The sequence below is a fragment of the Ochotona princeps genome, chromosome 24 (genome assembly GCF_030435755.1).
Source record: "Ochotona princeps isolate mOchPri1 chromosome 24, mOchPri1.hap1, whole genome shotgun sequence".
Classification (NCBI taxonomy): domain Eukaryota; kingdom Metazoa; phylum Chordata; class Mammalia; order Lagomorpha; family Ochotonidae; genus Ochotona; species Ochotona princeps.
In genome coordinates, this window is record NC_080855.1 from 27,338,675 (window position 1) to 27,355,000 (window position 16,326).

Genomic DNA, 16,326 nt, shown 5'->3' on the forward strand with positions numbered 1-16,326 from the left:
GGCTTAGGCACAAGAATACTTTTTATCCCCCTGACAAACTGTCCGTTGTTTTACTTCCTAGGCTAAGATGATTGGATCTTCACAGGCCTGACGCAGGTGGGCTCAGGTTTCCTGCCTGGATTTAGCACAATCCCTCCAGCCTGAGTCCCAAGGGCTACCACCTATCCCCTGGGGGGCAGGTGGAGTTTCTCCCTGGGTCACCCGTCCTCCCACCTACCAATCACTGTTGTGGGACTCCAGGACCCCTGCTAGGGATCCCAGGGTTCAGCCCCTTTCAGTGCCAGCCCTAAGACCCCAGACCCTATTGGTCCTGTGTGGAGCCCCCCTGTCTTGCTCCCAGGTGTCCCATTGTTAGGGGGCCTTGGGGGAACCCCAAGCTACCCCCTGCAGACCCCACCCTGTGCTCATGGAGCTATTTTCTGACCTTTTCCCCCAGCTGTTGTCTGCTGCCTTGGTCCACTCCTCAGCCCCAGCCTTCCTGTCTTGTAGTCTAGCAGGGACGGGGGGTAGAGTGGGAGGCCAGCTTCCTGCCCCTGCGTGTCGTGGCAGCAGCTGCGCTCACTGCTACCTCGGGTAGGGCGAGACGGGGCAGGGCTAGGTCCCAGGTCCGTAGGCATATCCGATTGGCAGGTGTCCAGGTTGGGAAGGAAGGGTGGGAGGGGCTGGTCTGTGGGAGGTTTAAATTCATCTGTTTGCCTTGTGAAGATCCAATCATCTTAGCCTAGGAAGTAAACTAACAATGGACAGTTTGGCAGGGGGATAAAAAGTATTCTTGTGCCTAAGCCGCAGAAATGACACATTCGCAGTGGAACTCCAAGAAGGCCACACAGAGCAGCCTGTGTAGAGAGCTAAGCCCAGGTCAGGGGCAGAAAAGTGGCACAGGCTAGGAAAGTTGGGGGACCAGAAGTGCCTGGTAAGCAGGACCAACAAGCCTGGTCCTGTGTTGCAGTTGAAGTTATGCAGGTGGTAGCCACATGCCCAGGCTTCAGGTCCCCAGGCTCTGCTTCCTGTGGGAAGGGCTTTCCGGGGGAGCAAAAAAAAAAAAAAAAAAAAAAAAAGGGTATGGGCTGGGGAAGCCTGGCCTGCACTTGCTGTTTGCATAGACAGGGAAGAACAGCTTGTCAGAGCCACACTGTGTCTGTGGTTACGGAACATGCCAGAGAAAATCTATTTTGTGTTTACATCTGCTTCTCCAGCCCTGGTCCTCCTCTCTGCTCCAAGAGCCAGGAGCTTACCTGGCTGAACAGTTGACCTTCGTTTGGCAGCCAGGGAGGTGTTCCCAAACCCTGGGCTTGGATCTGAGACCTGGGCAGCCGCCCTTCTGTTTCCTACTGAGCCAGGCCTGGGAAAGGCTGGAGTGTTTCCATGTTGCCAGTCCTCCCTGCCTGCAACAAGCAACTGACAGTGGAGAGAGTGAGAATGCAGCTCAAATGGGAGGTGCCATGAGGCCACCTGGCTGGCTGGGTGGAAGGAAGCAGGGAAAGAAAACCAGTGCTTGGAGGACTCAAGGGCATGAACTAGACCTCCTCCAAGTCCAGGGCTTCTTCTTTTTTTTTTTTTTTAAAGATTTATTTACTTTTATTACAAAGTCAGAGAGGAAGATCTTCCGTCCGATGATTCACTCCCCAAGTGAGCACAATGGCCAGTGCTGTGCCGATCCGAAGCTGGGAACCAGGAACCAGTACTCTGGGCCGAGGCAGGGAGCTGGATGGGAAGTGGAGTTGCCTGGATTGGAACCGGCGTCCATATGGGATCCCGGGGCGTTTAAGGCGAGGACTTCAGCCGCCAGGCCATGCCGCCAGGCCCCAAGTCCAGGGCTTCAAGCACCACCCTGACCTGCTGGGAGACCCTGGACAGGTGCAGTTGGATCAGCGTTGGGGAAACTCTGGGCCTTGGCCAGGAGGGGGCGCCCTAGACATGAGCTAGGCTACCTAGGCAACTGCACCCCATATCTATACACACTCCAGGCCTCAGAGGGGCTTCATAGAAGGGTTGGCCACCTTCCCGAGAACCACTTCCCCCCGGGAATACAACAATAGCCCAAATGCTGACCCCTGGGAATGTCCCGCAGTGCAGAGGCCAGTGTGTACCTGTGGGCAGACGGGGAAGGTGTAGGGCATCTAGGCAGGTTCACCTAGGCCTGGCCCCTGCATTGTCCTGCCTGCTCTGTGCCAGGGTGGCTGCCAACAGACCAGAGGAGCTGAGACACTCGGCTGTATGACCAATCCCTGGCGCTAGTTCTTGGCTGTATCCAGGTCTCCCACATGGGTGTGCAGGGGCTCAAGCTTGAACCATCCTCTGCTGCTTTCCCAGGTACATTAGTGGCAAGCTGGTTCAAGAAGTGGAGGAGGGGGTCCGGCGAGATGGCCTAGCGGCTAAAGTCCTCACCTTGAACGCACCGGGATCCCATATGGTCGCCGGTTCTAATCCCAGTGGCCCTGCTTCCCATCCAGCTCCCTGCTTGTGGCCTGGGAAAGCAGTCAAGGACAGCCCAAAGCCTTGGGACCCTGCACCCACTTTGGAGACCCGGAAGAAGCTCCTGGCTCCCGGCTTTGGATCAGCGCAGCACTGGCCGTTGCGGTCACTTGGGGAGTGAATCATTGGACAAAGATCTTCCTCTCTGCCTCTCCTCCTCTCTGTATATCTGACTTTGCAATAAAAATAAATAAATCTTAAAAAAAAAAAAAAGTGGAGGAGCCGGGACTCCCTGTTGGATGCTGGCGTCGCAGGTGGCCCAGCATGCCCAGATGACGAGACCTGGAAGCAATTTGCCTGCCCGGCCCACGCCCCACAGACCTGTCTCTCCTGGGAACTTTTCCGCAGCAGGCATTTGGCCTGGTCCCCTAGCTGAACCTGTCAACGGGAGTCCGCCCATCACACAGGCTGTGTGTGTGTGTGTGTGTGTGTGTGTGTGTGTTTCCCAGTCTTGGCTCATCTATCCAAGAGAAAATACCCCCTCAACATGTCCTCTGAGGCCAGTCCCCTCCCTCCAGGTGGCCAAGGCCGGACTAGAGGGCACCTACCATTTTGTTACTCTCCAGGGGATTCTCCCTTTCACCTGTGCCCCTAGGTGGGGCTCGGGTCCTCCAAGACAAGTAGGGACTGGCCTGGCCCTGGACCACTGTGGGCTGCTGACCCTTACCTGCTCTAGACCATGGGCCCGAGATGCCCCCCTCCAACACACACTGGGCAGCTCTCTCCCAACCCTGCCATCCCGCCCCCACACCCCCAACGGTGTCCCTTCCTGCCCCCTCCAGGACCTCATCTGGCAAGTCTCTGTCTTTGAGACGTGCTGTTCCCAGCTGTCACGCAGGAGTAACTGTAGCTCTTCCCAGAGGATTACCCTGTAGGGGCACCCCAGGGCAGACTTGCTGAACACACCCAGACAGCGGTGGGGCCAGCCCTGCCCACCCCCGCCAGGCCTGGCCAGCTCTGGGCAGAGCCAGGGGAGAGAGCCAAAGGCCTGACTGTCCAGGTCCCGGGTGCTGGGAGCGTCTCCCAGGAGATGCCGAGGCCGGGAGAGGGGTGGCTGGTTGAGGGGGTTGGACTAGAGTCACGAAGGGCAGCACCCTGAGCTGCCAGCCAGGCACACACAGGATCCCTGGGGGCCATTTTTATCAACAGGGGAGCTGGCGGGGCAGGGTGGTGATAGGTTGGTGGTGTATGTGTGTTCCACACACTTCATGGTGGTGGGGTGTGTTTGTGTGTTCCACACCCTTCCCAGTCTCTCCCAGCAGTCCTGGGAAAGTAAGACTCTGGGTGTGACAGACCTTGCCAGGGAACTGCCACACCCCCAACTTCCTGGGAGACATTGAAGGTGGCCAGACTAGCTCCCTCTTTGGACCTAGGCAAGGGCTGGGGGAGGGGGGGACAATGGTCGTTCCTACCTGGGCCAGTTCAGCCACAGTCCCTGCATGTCACCACCCCTGGCTCATGGACACCTGGGACACACCCCCTTCAGGCACCTAGCTCCAAGGGCAGGACAGCCACCCAGCCTCCTGCAAGGGGTTGTCTGGGTTGCCTCAGAATCACCTGAAGTTGTTACCCATCCACAGAGGACAACCAAACACTGAAGACACCCTCAGCTGGCCCAAAGCTCCCCAGCCCGAGGGAGTGCTGGCCACAGCTGTTCCAGGTACAGCTGGACTCCCACACCTCGCCTGTGAAATGTTAACCGGTTACAATCACTCCCTTCCTCTCGGCAAAGGGACCCAGAAGGACAGCTACACCTGAGCTGCCCCCTTCCCGGACCCAGCACACCCCTCCGCCACAGACACCACGTGACGCCGTCCCCCAAACACCAGCACCTGAGGCAGGAGCGAGAAGCTGCTTTCAACTTTATTTGCAAAACAACAACAAAACCAGAAGATAACAGTATCAAAAAAGCATACAAGTGGGTGCAGGGAAGGGTTGGGGTGGTGCCCACGAAGTTTCTAGAAGTTTCTACTGGGACGCGGGTGGCTCGGACTTGCCGGCCTCCGGGCCGCCGAGCTGGGCGCGGGCCTCGAAGGTGACCGGAATGGTGATCTCCGCTGACTGCGTGGCCGGCTTGGGCAGCGGGGCCTCCACGGTGAGTGTGCCCTCAGGGGACAGTGAGGATGAGACCAGGGTGGGGTCCACACCAGCGGGCAGCCTGGACACGTCAGGAGAGGGGAAAAAAAAGGCGGCAAGGAGTTAACATTGTGGGGTGCAGGTAGTGGGGGAGGGGCATGGGGGGGTCAGTCCACGCAAGGTCACCCCTTCCAGACACACACAAGTGGGACCAGGACTTACGTGTACTTCCGGGTGAAACAGCGGGAGATGTAGCCGTGCTCGTCTTGTCTCTCTTCGTGCTTGCCTGTAGGGTCGCGGGGGGAGGGGTGGAGGCGAACAGACAAAGCTCAGAGGCTGGGAGGGGAAAACAGAGGATTCTCCCCCTCCTCGGCCTGCTCAGTGGAGATACAGACGAGGGAGAACTCTTTAGGAAATGTGGTGGGGCGTCTGAGTGTCCGGGACCCTCAAACTTCTGGAAAGTTCCAGTCGGAGCTTCGGGAGCGGTAGGGCGCTGTCGCACAAGCGCACCGAGTGGAGAGCACGCCCCCCAGTCCACGGTCCCGGTGCGGGGCTGGGGAAGTGGACACGCGGCTCTCGGAGCGCTGCTTCCTTGGGGGTTGGTGTTGGGGGACACGGGGCTCTGCTGGGAACCGAGGGGGTCACGAAGCTCCCACAAAGCCGAGAAGGCACCTGCGGCCGCGGCCCGGGGCGGGACGCACGGGAAAGCTCCGGGTAACTTTCTGGTTTCAAACTGTCCGGGCCGGCCGGGAGAAGCCCGGGGAGGTGGCAGGGTGGAGGAATGGGGGGGGAAGTCTCACTTACCGGTGATCTCCACCACGCCGTCCTTGGTCTTGACCGTCAGCTCCTCGGGGGCGAAGTGGTTGACGTCCAAGGCGACGCGCCAGCGGTCAGCCGTGTGCCGGATCTCGGAGACGCCGCTGCTGAGCTGCCGGCTGAGCGCACGGCTGTAGGCGGGCGCGGCCACGGCGGGGACCTCGGCGGCGGGCAGCGGGCGCACGTAGCCCGGCCAGCCGCTGCCGCCGAACCACTGAGCCCACTCCTCGGGCAGCCGCGCCAGCCCGAAAGCCTGGTCGAAGAGGCGGCTGGGCGCCGGGTACCAGTCGCGGAACGGGTCCCAGCTCGGGCTGCGCAGGAGCGAGAAGGGCACGCGGCGCTCGGTCATGGTGGCGGAGCTGTGCTGAGTCGCGTTCCAGTTGCGGGTGCGGAGCGGTGTTGTACTCAGGAGGGCTCCCCTGGGCTCTTTTATGGGCCTCCAGCCGGGTATTTTTAGCAGGCGGTGCCTCAGGCCTCTATTAATGGCCAGGATCAGCTGGGGGTCGCTCCGCCTCCTGAATTCCTCCCCCAGAAAGGCGAGGTGGGGCGGGGCGGGGAAGGTTCTGCCCACATCTGGAACCTTCTCCTGTTTGGGAAGACAAATGCGTGGAGCCGCAGCCACCGCCCCCGCCCCGGTCGGTGGGAGGGTTGAGGGCTGGAGCGGTGCCCTGGGCAGGGCCCTGCAGCCTGGGCAGTCAAGCACAGGCCTTAGGACAGGTTGGAAGTGGCAGGGCCAGGAATTAGGGAGCTGGGGAGGGGGCGCTCCCCAGAAGTCTTCTGGGGTCCCAAGGTGTGTGAGCCCCCTCTTCTCACCTCCCCGGGGTTCTTTCCCATAAGCTGCGGAGCTTGTGTCCCTAAACCCACCCGTAAGGCTGCCAGGGCCTCGCTCTCCCCATCCGGAAAATGGGAACTGGCCAGGAAAGTGCTTTACGTAATGGCGTTAGCCGGGAATGCGATGACTTCATGCCAGGGAGGTTTTGGCCTCGGGCCTAGGCCAGGTCTCTCTTTGTTGGCTGTTGTCATCCACCTAGAATGGGAGGGAGACAGGGAGGTGGAGTTGATGGGGTTTCCCCCTCTGTCAAGCCCAAAAGCACCCCCATCCCCAACCAGTGCCGGGATGCGAGGGGTCCCAAGGCAGGTGCTGGTCTTAGCTCTCCAGTTCTCTCTTTTCTCTATGAAATCCTGGCTGGGGACCTGCGCTGTGGCTTAAAAAGCAAATCCACCACCTTCAAGCACTGGCATCTCATCTGGGCACCTGCTCAGGTCCTTGTTGATCCACTTCCCATCCCAGCTCCCTGCTTGTGGCCTGGGAAAGCAGTCGAGAAGGTGACCCAAAGCCTGGGAACTCTGCATCCAAGTGGGAGACTCAGAGGAGGCTCTTGGTTTCAACTCAGCTCAGCTGCGGCCACTGTGGCCATTTGGTGAGTGAACCAGCAGATGGGAAATCTTTCCCTCTTGGTCTCACCTCTCTGTGAAATCTGCTTTTCCCAAAAATAAAACAAACAAGCAAAAAAGAAGTCACAGCTTGGTTGGCTGGCTGGGAAACCACAGTGAGACAGACGTGGAGGAAAGGCAGGGCCCTTCTTGGTGGGCCTCAGTTTCCCCTTCTGCCACGGGTCACCTTGGCTATTTAGATTCCCAGGGGGCTCAGGGAGTGGGGGTGTCATTGTTCCAGGTAACAGAGCTCACCTGTGGGCCTGCTGCATCTAACCCCCATCTCCCAGCTGCCAGGAAAAAACAACCCCCCAACCTCCCCCCACGCCAGGATCCTGTGTAACCTAATGTTGCATTTCTCTGTCCAGTCCATCCTGCCTTCCCCTCCCCCAACACCCCCAGTGCAGTCCGAGAAAAGGAAACTCACCGCCTAATTTCCCCTAAAACACCCCCACGGAGCCAGTCAGCCTTGCTGCCCTGCTCCCCCTCCCAGCCATGCCCAAGTGCTGATGCCCAGACCACCCCCACCCCCCTCCCACTCCCTATGCCAAGCTGAGGGAGCAGGAAGGCCCCTCCCCTCTCTGAGTTCCCCTTTCCTCTTTTCTCCCCCTCAAAGATTCACTGGTTTGAAAAGTAGAAAGAGAAGCAGGCAAGTGAGAAATCATTTGCCTGCTGATTCATTTCCCTAGATGGCCTCAGCAGCCGGGCTTAAGCCAGGTCTCCTACAGGGGTGGCAGGGGGGCCGAGGCCCTTGGACCACCATCTGCACCCTTCCCAGGTGAGAACAGGCTGCTGGATAAGAACCAGAGCAGCTGAGAGTTGAACTGACGCCCTAGTATAGGATGCCAGCACAGCAAGCAGTGGCTTAGCGTGCTGTGCTTTAATGCCTACAAATGTAAGCATTACATCTTCCTCGCCCACCTGCTCCCCATCGGGCACAAGCTGGGGCTCGGCCATGGGTGTGAAGTTACCCACAAAAAGGCTACTTTGGGGATGCAAGGGGTGGGGAGGCAGTGAAACAGGGCTTCCTGAAGCCCCGGACCCTTTGCTGGCCAGCACAGCCAGCCCTATAAAGTTGGGGTGAGATCAGAAGCCAGACAAAGTTCTCACCTGTCCCTGCCTGCCCAACAGGGCCCAGTCCAGGTGCCACACCCTGGAACCAGCTGTCAGGTGTGCTCATGAATGCCTTCAGGCATGGGCCTGCCCAGTCCAGCCACGCTTGCTAGTGGTGGTGGCAGTTGACTGCCTGTCTGCTTTGGAGACAAAAGCTTTCTTCATCTTCATCACTGCCTTCATCTCCCTTAAAGCCAGGGCTGGGGTGGGGGGAGGGGAGAGCGTCCTCCTCACTGCCCCAGCTGGGAGACATTGGGTAACCAAGGGCCCAGTGCCCCATGGTACTCGCTTGGTCACGCAGAGCTTACCCTGCCCATCACAGGGTGGAAGGGACGCAGGAGTTGGGGAGCAGGGTTGGTGCGGGGAGAAACTGGGTTTTGGGGTCATGCAGGGCTGGGCTTGTATCTGAGCCTCCCTCCCCGTGAGCTCATGCTGTGACCTCTGCAAACGGGGTTAACCATGCAGCTGGCCTAGCTCACTCAGAGATGTGGTCCATGTCCAGCCAGGGATGGGGCGTGGCAGGTGCCTGGGGCTCAGGCATGCTGGCTGACGTTCAGAGGGTCATTTTGTTTTTTCTGTGAGATTTGTTTATTTTTATTGGTAAGGCAGATTTACAGAGAGAAGGAGAGACAGAAAGATCTTCATCTGCTGGTTCACTCCCCAAGTGGTCACAATGGCCAGAACTGAACTGATTCAAAGCCAAGAGCTTCTTCCGGGGTCTCCTACGTGGGCGCAGGGTCCCAAGGCCCAGGCCATCCCGTCTACTGCTTTCCCAGGCCACAGGCAGGGAGCTGGGATGGGAAGTATAGCAGCCGGGGCATGAACTGGCGTCTATATGGGATACTGGTGGGTTAGCCAATTGAACCATTGCACCACTACCCCCCACGAGGGTGTTTAATTGTGGATTGGGAGACCTAGAATCAAGCCACGGGTGGCGTGAAAGCCTTTTCTCAGAGTTCTGGACTCTCCGTTCTCTATCCAACACAGGGATGAACCGGGCTGGCTGTCTGGGGCTGCACTGCCCACCCAGTAACCAGGCTGGGCAAGGGGTGCCATTGTGCATTGGATCACGGTTCCTGGCTGGCGAGGTTGGCTCCAGCACCCCAGGCCCTGAGTGGTTTTTTTGTTTTGTTTTGTTTCCCTTGGGATAGATAGGACAACTCTAAGCCTCTAGAGATTTTCCAGAAACTGTGGGGGAGGGGGCGGAGAGAACAGGTCATAGCCCCATCCCTCCCCCTCCTCCACTTCCTGGCCCCTGCAGGGTTTAGGGAATCCGACATGGATGGAGCCCCCATTCTATCCCCCTTAGCCCTCAGTTCAAGGGGCAATCTAGCAGACTAAAGACCACAGCCACACCTACACTGCACACCGTCCCAGCCACAGGAGTCAGTCCCTCCCTCTCGCTGGCCAGGCCTCAGAGAAAATGCTGGAGTCTTCCAGGCCGTTGCCTGGGCTCCCGGGAGAGGCCTGCCAGCTGACAGATTCCACCGGCTTTACTGAGATCCAGGATTGCAGTGCATGGGGGTGGGGACATAAGGGATTTCTGGAAAGATCTAGACTTTGCGATGTGTCTCTTAAGAGAACTCTGCAGCCTGCCCCACTGCAGGCCTTTAGTTCTGGCTGGCCTCCAGGGTCTCCCTGCACCACTGGAGGGAGGTGACCCATCCTCTCTCTGCCAGCCCCACCCCACCCAGGTTGTCCAGCAGAGCCCCCTGGGGGGCGGGGGAGCTGGGTACCTCAGGCCTCTGTGACCTTGGCTGGAGCCCAGCACTGTGACTCATTCTCTTGATCTGTACAGTGAGACGGTCGGACTGGATGTTCTCGAAGTCTCCTTCCAGTGAATCAAGTTTCTCTCCTGCGCCGCCCCTCCCCCAGCCCCCTGGTCAGCGGCTCCTCCACGGACTCCATGCTGTGTGTGTGTGGACCAGGGCACACCTCAAAGTCCATGGAAAACAAAGATGTTCATTTTGATTCAAAAATATTTTTTTGACATCCCAGAATATTGTTTCCCTAATATACATCTTCTGTGAACTTTTTAAAAAAGAATTATTTGCTTATTTATGTGAAAGGCAGAGTTACAGAAAGAGAGACAGAGAGAAGCCATCCATGACCTGGTTCACGCCTCAAATGGCTGAAACAGCCAGAGCTGGGCCGAACCAAAGCTGTGAGTAAGGAGTTTCTTCTGAGTCTCCCATGTGAGTGCCGGGGCCCAAACACTTGGACTATCTTCTGCTACTTTCCCAAGAGCTTTAGCAGAGAACTGGATGGGAAGTAGAACAGCTGGGACTTGAACCTTAACCCCTGTGGATGCTGGCGGTACCTGCTATGCCACAGTACCAACCTCTTCCACAAACTTTTTAAAGACCTCTTTTGTATGGGGTATGATGGCAACACTTCTTTGGCCATATTTCATTTGGTTGTTTTCCTTTAGAATTTTTTAAAATTTATGTATTTTTATTGGAAAGGCAGATATACAGAGACGAGGAGAGGCAGAGAGGAAGATCTTCCATCCAATGGTTCACTCCTTAAGTGGCCGCAACCGCTGGAGCTGAGCCAACCCAAAGTCAGGAGCCAGGAGCTTCTTCCAGGTCTCTCACATGGGTCCCACAGGGTCCCAAGGCTTTGGGCTGTGCTCGACCGTTTTCCCAGGCCATAAGCAGGGAGCTGGATGGGAAGCAGGGCTGCCAGGATTAGAACCGGCACCCATATGGGATCCTGGTGCATTCAAGGCAAGGACTTTAGCCAGTAGGCTACTGTGCCAGGCCCTAGAATTTTTTTTTTTTTAAGATTTACTATTTTTATTGGAGAGGCAGATTTACAAAGAGGAGAGACAGAGATAAAAATCTTTCAGCTGCTGGCTCACTCTCCAAGTGGCCACAATGGCCAGAGCTGAGCTGATTTAAAGTCAGAAACCAGGAACTTCTTCCAGGTCTCCCACATAAATGCAATATTCCAAGGCTTTGGGCCATCCTCGACTGCTTCCCCAGGCCACAGGCAGGGAGCTGGAAGGGAAGTGGGGCAGCTGGGACACAAACCAAGGCCCATATGGGATTCTGGTGCTTGGCAGGCAGAGGATTTAGCTATTGAGCCATCACTCTGGGCCCACTTGTTAAAATTTGAGAGGCACCTACCTATGCAGGGAGAGCGCTTGTTGTTGGTCCAGTCCCTAAATGACAGTGGCCAGGGGGCTGCAGCCAAGACCTGGGTACACCATCCATGTCTCTCATGTGGCTGGCAGGAGCACAGCCCCCTGAGCCAACATCTGTGCCTCCCGTGGGGTCTACAGTGGCAGGGGCAGAGCCAAGTGTGGAGCCCAGGCATGGGAGGCTGTTCCCTAGGCTGAGCACCCCCTCACACCCCTTAACCAGGCTTCATTGGGGCTCTGTGCAAAATCTAGGTAAGTCAGGTTAGCTGTTCTTGTCCTAAACACCCTCCACCCTGGGGCCTCCCTGAGTTAGGGGAATCAGAATCCCACCCTACCCCCCTTGCCTTCCATGTGAATTTTGTTTGTTTGTGTTTAAGATTTATTTATTTTTATTGGAAAGTCAGATCTTACAGAAGGAAGGAGAAACAGAGAGGAAGATCCTCCGTCTGCTGGCTCACTCCCCAATGGCCACAACAGCCAGAGCTGATCTGATCTGAAGCCTCTTACAGTTCTCCCATGCGAGTGCAGGGTCCCAAGACCCCAGGCCATCCTCCACTGCTTTCCTAGGCCACAAGCAGGGAGCTGGATGGGAAATGGAGCAGCCAGGACATGAACCAGCACCCATAGGGTATCCCGGAACATGCAAGGAAAGAACTCCAGCCACTAGGTCACCGCCCTGGGCCCATGTTAATCATTTTCTAACTACTGACCCCTAACCCCTCTGGCCTTGGACTGAACCCAAACATCTCCCCTTTACTAAAGCCTACTGCAGCTCTGTCTGCACTGCCAGCTCCTGATGGTCTGGGATGCAATCTCACCAGGCTTGATCAGTACCTCAGAATTGTTTCTTCCTTAAAAGTTGAGGTTGATTGAGTAGGACAAGACACCACCCCCAGGCTGAACTATGGCGGGCGGCTCCTCTCTGTGGGCCCTGCTAAGCCTGGTGTGACTTAAGGGCTTTGCTCAAATTCCAGGATGGTGAGGAAAAGCTGTGGGTAGGGCTGCAGATCTGCAGGAAATAGCATGCTCCTGTTCTGTGATGGATGTGGGTCCCGCATCCCTACAAAGAGCACCCTAGAAAGCATGTAACTTGTGCTGCTGGTGAGAGCCCTGGAGGCTGGGGGCAGGGGGTCCCTGAGCAGGTTTGCATGTGTAAGGTGGGGCCCTGGGGAAGGACAGGTGCTGGGTAACAGAGCCACTGCACTGAATTCTTGAGCTGAGTCAGTAGGGAGCGGGCTTCCAGAAACATCTCGAAGAGGCAGGGCACGGGTGCTCCCAGGCAGGAACGCGCACGTGGGCGTGTCCTCTGGCTAACTTCCCTGGGACTGAGGCTGCAGGAAACTGCATAGGGAGAAAGGGGAAGGAAAATGCAGCCAGGCGGATGCGAAAGCCCTGTCCAGCCTCCCATCACGCCCAGGAGAGGACTCTGCACCCCAAGACAAGACAGAAGAGCGGGTCCCAGGCTTGGGGGCCTGAGGGGGAAACGGCCGGCCGGGGTCCTGGGGAAGGACGGGGAGGAAGCGGGCTTAGGGCTTCCACGCTGGGGTGAGTGGGCTCACCCCCGCCCCGAAGGACAGAGCCCCACTCGCTCCTCTGTCGCCCTCTCGTGTCTGCCTCACGCCATCGCTGCCTCAGGCTTCCCCATGCCGACCACACTGGATGTCCCAGGGAAGGCAGTGTAAGAAGTCCCAAGTATTGGGGGAGGGGGGCCTGTCGCCCCTGTGGGAGACCTGGATGGAGTGCCTGGCTCCTGACATAGGCTTAACCCAGAATTGGCTGTTGTGGCCATTTGAGGAGTGAAGATCTCTCTCCCTCTGTTTCTCCTTCTTATTCTGCCTTTCAAATAAATGTACATCTCCCCTCCCAGAGGAAAAAAAAAAAAAAGGTCTTTCTGCCCAGCTGTGTTGTTCTACCTTTCAGATTAATAAATCTTAGAGATGCAGAGTGGGGCCCAAGAACAGGCACCTAGATGAATCCAGGCATGTGAGCAGCTGAAGGCTCTGCGGAGTTAGGAGGGAGGTGAGCAGGGCAGGACAGCTGGCCCTGGGCTCCCTCCACCGGGGTCGTGGGACTCTGGCCAAGGGAGTGGTGGGCGCCGAGGGCGGGCATCACAGCAGGCAGGGTCCATCCTGCACATGGCAGGAGAAAGACCAGGTTGGCCTTTCAAGAGCCGGTGGGAGGACTTGGATAGGGCAAGATGGAGGTGGGTGGGTGGACACACTACTGGGACAGCCTAACTGGGAGGGGTGGAAAGAGGCACGTGGGCTGGGGGAAGGGAAGCAGCAGGCCCCAAGGCCGGTGCAGGTGCCGTGTGACTCAGACTGAAGTTTATGCTCATCTTTGGTTGTGGAAGAACAGGTCAGTTGGCTATATCCTCACCTTGTAAATGCCAGGATCCCATATAGGCACCCGTTCATGTCTCAGATGCTCCGCTTCCCACTCAGCTCCCTGCTTGTGACTTGGGAAAGCAGCAGAGAAGGTGACCCAAAGCCTTGGAACCCTGCATCCATGTGGGGGACCCGGTGGAAGTTCCTGATTCCTGGCTTTTTGTAAATCTGATCTGCCTTTTTAATAAAAAGAAATACATTTTAAAGATTTATTTATTTTTATTGGAAAGTCAGATATACAGAGAGAAGAGACAGAGAGGAAGATCTTCCATCCGATGATTCACTCCCCAAGTGACCGCAACAGCGGGTGCTGCGTTGGTCCAAAGCCAGTAACCAGGAACTTCCTCCAGGTCTCCCACACGGGTGCAGGGTCCCAAGGGTTTGGGCCGTCCTTGACTGCTTTCCCAGGCCACAAGCAGGGAGCTGGATGGAAAATGGGCTGCCGGGACTAGAACCAGCACCCACATGGGATTCTGGCACGTGTTCAAGGTGAGGACTTTGGCCGCTAGGCCACTGCGCTGACCCCCGCCCCCCCCCCCCGCCTTGTGTGTTTTTAAGTGCTTGATTATGAAGAACACAGTGAGAGATTCCCCCGCCATGTGCTCTTCACTGCCCAAGTGTCCACAGTAGCCAGGGCTGGGCCAGGTCAGGAACCAGGAACTCAGTCCAGGGCTCCCAAGCAGTGGCAGGGACTCAGTGACTAGCATAGCGTCCCCCTAACTTTTTAACAATTTCCCTCATTGTATTTCTTCCCCTTAGAGATAAACAGACACGAAGCTCTCCTCCTCTTGCCTCTTCTTTTCTTCTCCCTCCTAGAATGAATTTTAAGGCTTGTTTTGACTCAGATGTTCTTGGAAAACCTGAAGAAGACCACGAACCCTCATCCCACAGTTTGGCCTGTCACTTTGGGATAGAAACCCCTCAAGTCCATGAGAACCCGTGGGTGAAGAGGGTTAAGGAGTCGGTTCTGGGGCATAAGTAAATCTTTTTTTTTTTTTTTTTTTTTTTTAAAGATTTATTTTATTTTTATTACAAAGTCAGATATACTGAGAGGAGGAGAGATAGAGAGGAAGTGGAGCTGCCGGGATTAGAACCAGCAGCCATATGGGATCAAGGCGAGGACCTTAGCCACTAGGCCACACTGCCGAGCCCCATAAGTAAATCTTAAAAAAAAAAAAAAAATGGGCCTGGTGCGGTAGCCTAGTGGCTAAAGTTTTCACCTTGCACGTGCCAGGCTTCCATATGGGTGCCTGTTCATGTCCCAGATGCCCCACTTTCCTGCTTGTGGCTTGGAAAAGCAGTAGAGAAGGTGGCCCAAAGCCTCGGACCCTGAATCTGTGTGGGAGACCTGGAAGAAACTCCTGGCTCCTGATTGGCTCAGCTCCACTCGGGCAGTGAACCAGCTGATGGAGGATCTTTGTCTCTCCTCTGTATATGTTTTTCCAATAAAAATAAATACATTTAAAAAAAATTGAAACACACTGTAGGAGTGGCTATTACATAAAAAGGGAAGCCCACCACTCTAGACCGCCTTTTTGGACCTCCCTGCCAAGGACCCTCCACACTACCCAGCTGGGCTGGGCAGAGCCCAGGCTTGCAGAATTGTGCTCTCCTCAAGCTGAGGGCCGGTTCCTCTGGCCCACCCCCACATGTGAGGGCCCAGCAGATGTGCAGGCTCCAGCCTCTTTGGCCACAGCCAGGTCTAGCTTGTTGATTTCACTCCCCAAGTGAGCCTGGAGGTGAGCGTGGGAGGGGCACTGGCTCCTGGTGGGGTCTCCCTCATTCATCAGCAGGAAGGACATCCCCACCCTCACCCCAGGACTTCCCAGGTGCCCACAATCAGAGGCGCTGTCTCACCCCCTGCCGCCAGGGCACCAAGAGTTTTATTGGAATCCAACCTTGTGTCCGCACTGCGGAAGAAAGAGGGGAAATGGAGAGAGGAGAAGCCCCTGCCCGACCCCAGAATCCCTCCCTCCCCCGACCGCCCTGGGGCCTCGCGCCCCTTGGATTGAAGGAAGACTTTGTGAGATCCCTGAGGGCAGCAAGGAGGGGGCTGGGAGCGGCAGAGGAGGACTGAAACTGCTACTTCCTCCCCACCAGAGCCCCAGGCTAAGACCCCCAGAGCCATGTGGTGCCCTCTCTGCTCCACTCTGGGGCTCCTTGGCCACCGGTTGGTCACTGGTCGGTCAGACCCCTGTCCTGAGGCTGGGACGCATAGACCTGGTCGCTGTGCCTGCACGCTCATCATGTGGGCCGGCAGCTCTGCATCTCCCCTTATGTCCATCCCCCTCCTCTTCGATCTCCTGATCTGTACTCCGTTTGATCTCAGCATCTGATGCAGCTGTGGCCCGTCCCTCCCCACCACCCCTTCCCTACCTCTCATCATGCAGGTGGCCTGGCTGCTGTGGCCTTGGCCCAGGGCACTTGGGCCCTGGACATGTGGGGCCCAGAGTAAGCCTCCTCTCCTGGGGCTCTCAGTCTGGGACTTTGGGACTACCCAGTCTGGGTAGGGCTAGGGTCAGCCACCAAACCTGAGCTGGGTCCTCCCACAGCCAGCCCAGCAGGTGCCCGGAGGAAGGGGCAGACAGTTCCATTCCTGTCTAGCTTGTATCTTGATTGCTGTTCCCAATGAGAGAGAGAAGAGGAAAAAGCCCCTTCCCCCTCCACCCAGTTCTGACACCTTTTTGAGGTGTCCCTGAGCTGAGGTGAAGTGACACAGGCTGTAGCATCCCGTGGCATCCGCAGCCTGGTGAGCTGGCATCAAGCAGGAAGCGGACCGTGGCCCAGGGTGGCCCGTGTTCGCACGGCTCTTTGTTCCCTGGTCATGTGGTGTGCGGGCAGCAAATGGGGTGGGATCCTCCTCAAGTGCCCGCTGGGCAC

At 57.0% G+C, this 16,326-nt stretch overlaps 1 protein-coding gene across 1 annotated transcript; it reads right to left on the reverse strand.

Moving 5' to 3' along the window:
• Positions 1-4,321: 4,321 nt before the first annotated feature.
• On the reverse strand, positions 4,322-5,761 carry HSPB1 (heat shock protein family B (small) member 1). The gene is made up of 3 exons (XM_004587193.2): positions 5,356-5,761; positions 4,774-4,837; positions 4,322-4,633 (listed from the first exon to the last, which is right to left on the reverse strand). Exons 1-3 carry the CDS (start codon positions 5,714-5,716, stop codon positions 4,444-4,446), a joined length of 615 nt encoding a protein of 204 aa, XP_004587250.2. The 5' UTR covers positions 5,717-5,761; the 3' UTR covers positions 4,322-4,443.
• Positions 5,762-16,326: the final 10,565 nt, after the last annotated feature.

Coding starts and splice junctions, on each gene's coding strand:
- HSPB1 (XM_004587193.2), bottom strand. CDS start 5,716: ATGACCGAGCGCCGCGTGCCCTTCTCGCTCCTGCGCAGCCCGAGCTGG. Junction 4,838..5,355: donor CGGCGTGGTGGAGATCACCG/GTAAGTGAGACT, acceptor GCGACCCTACAG/GCAAGCACGAAGAGAGACAA. Junction 4,634..4,773: donor TGTTTCACCCGGAAGTACAC/GTAAGTCCTGGT, acceptor TGACGTGTCCAG/GCTGCCCGCTGGTGTGGACC.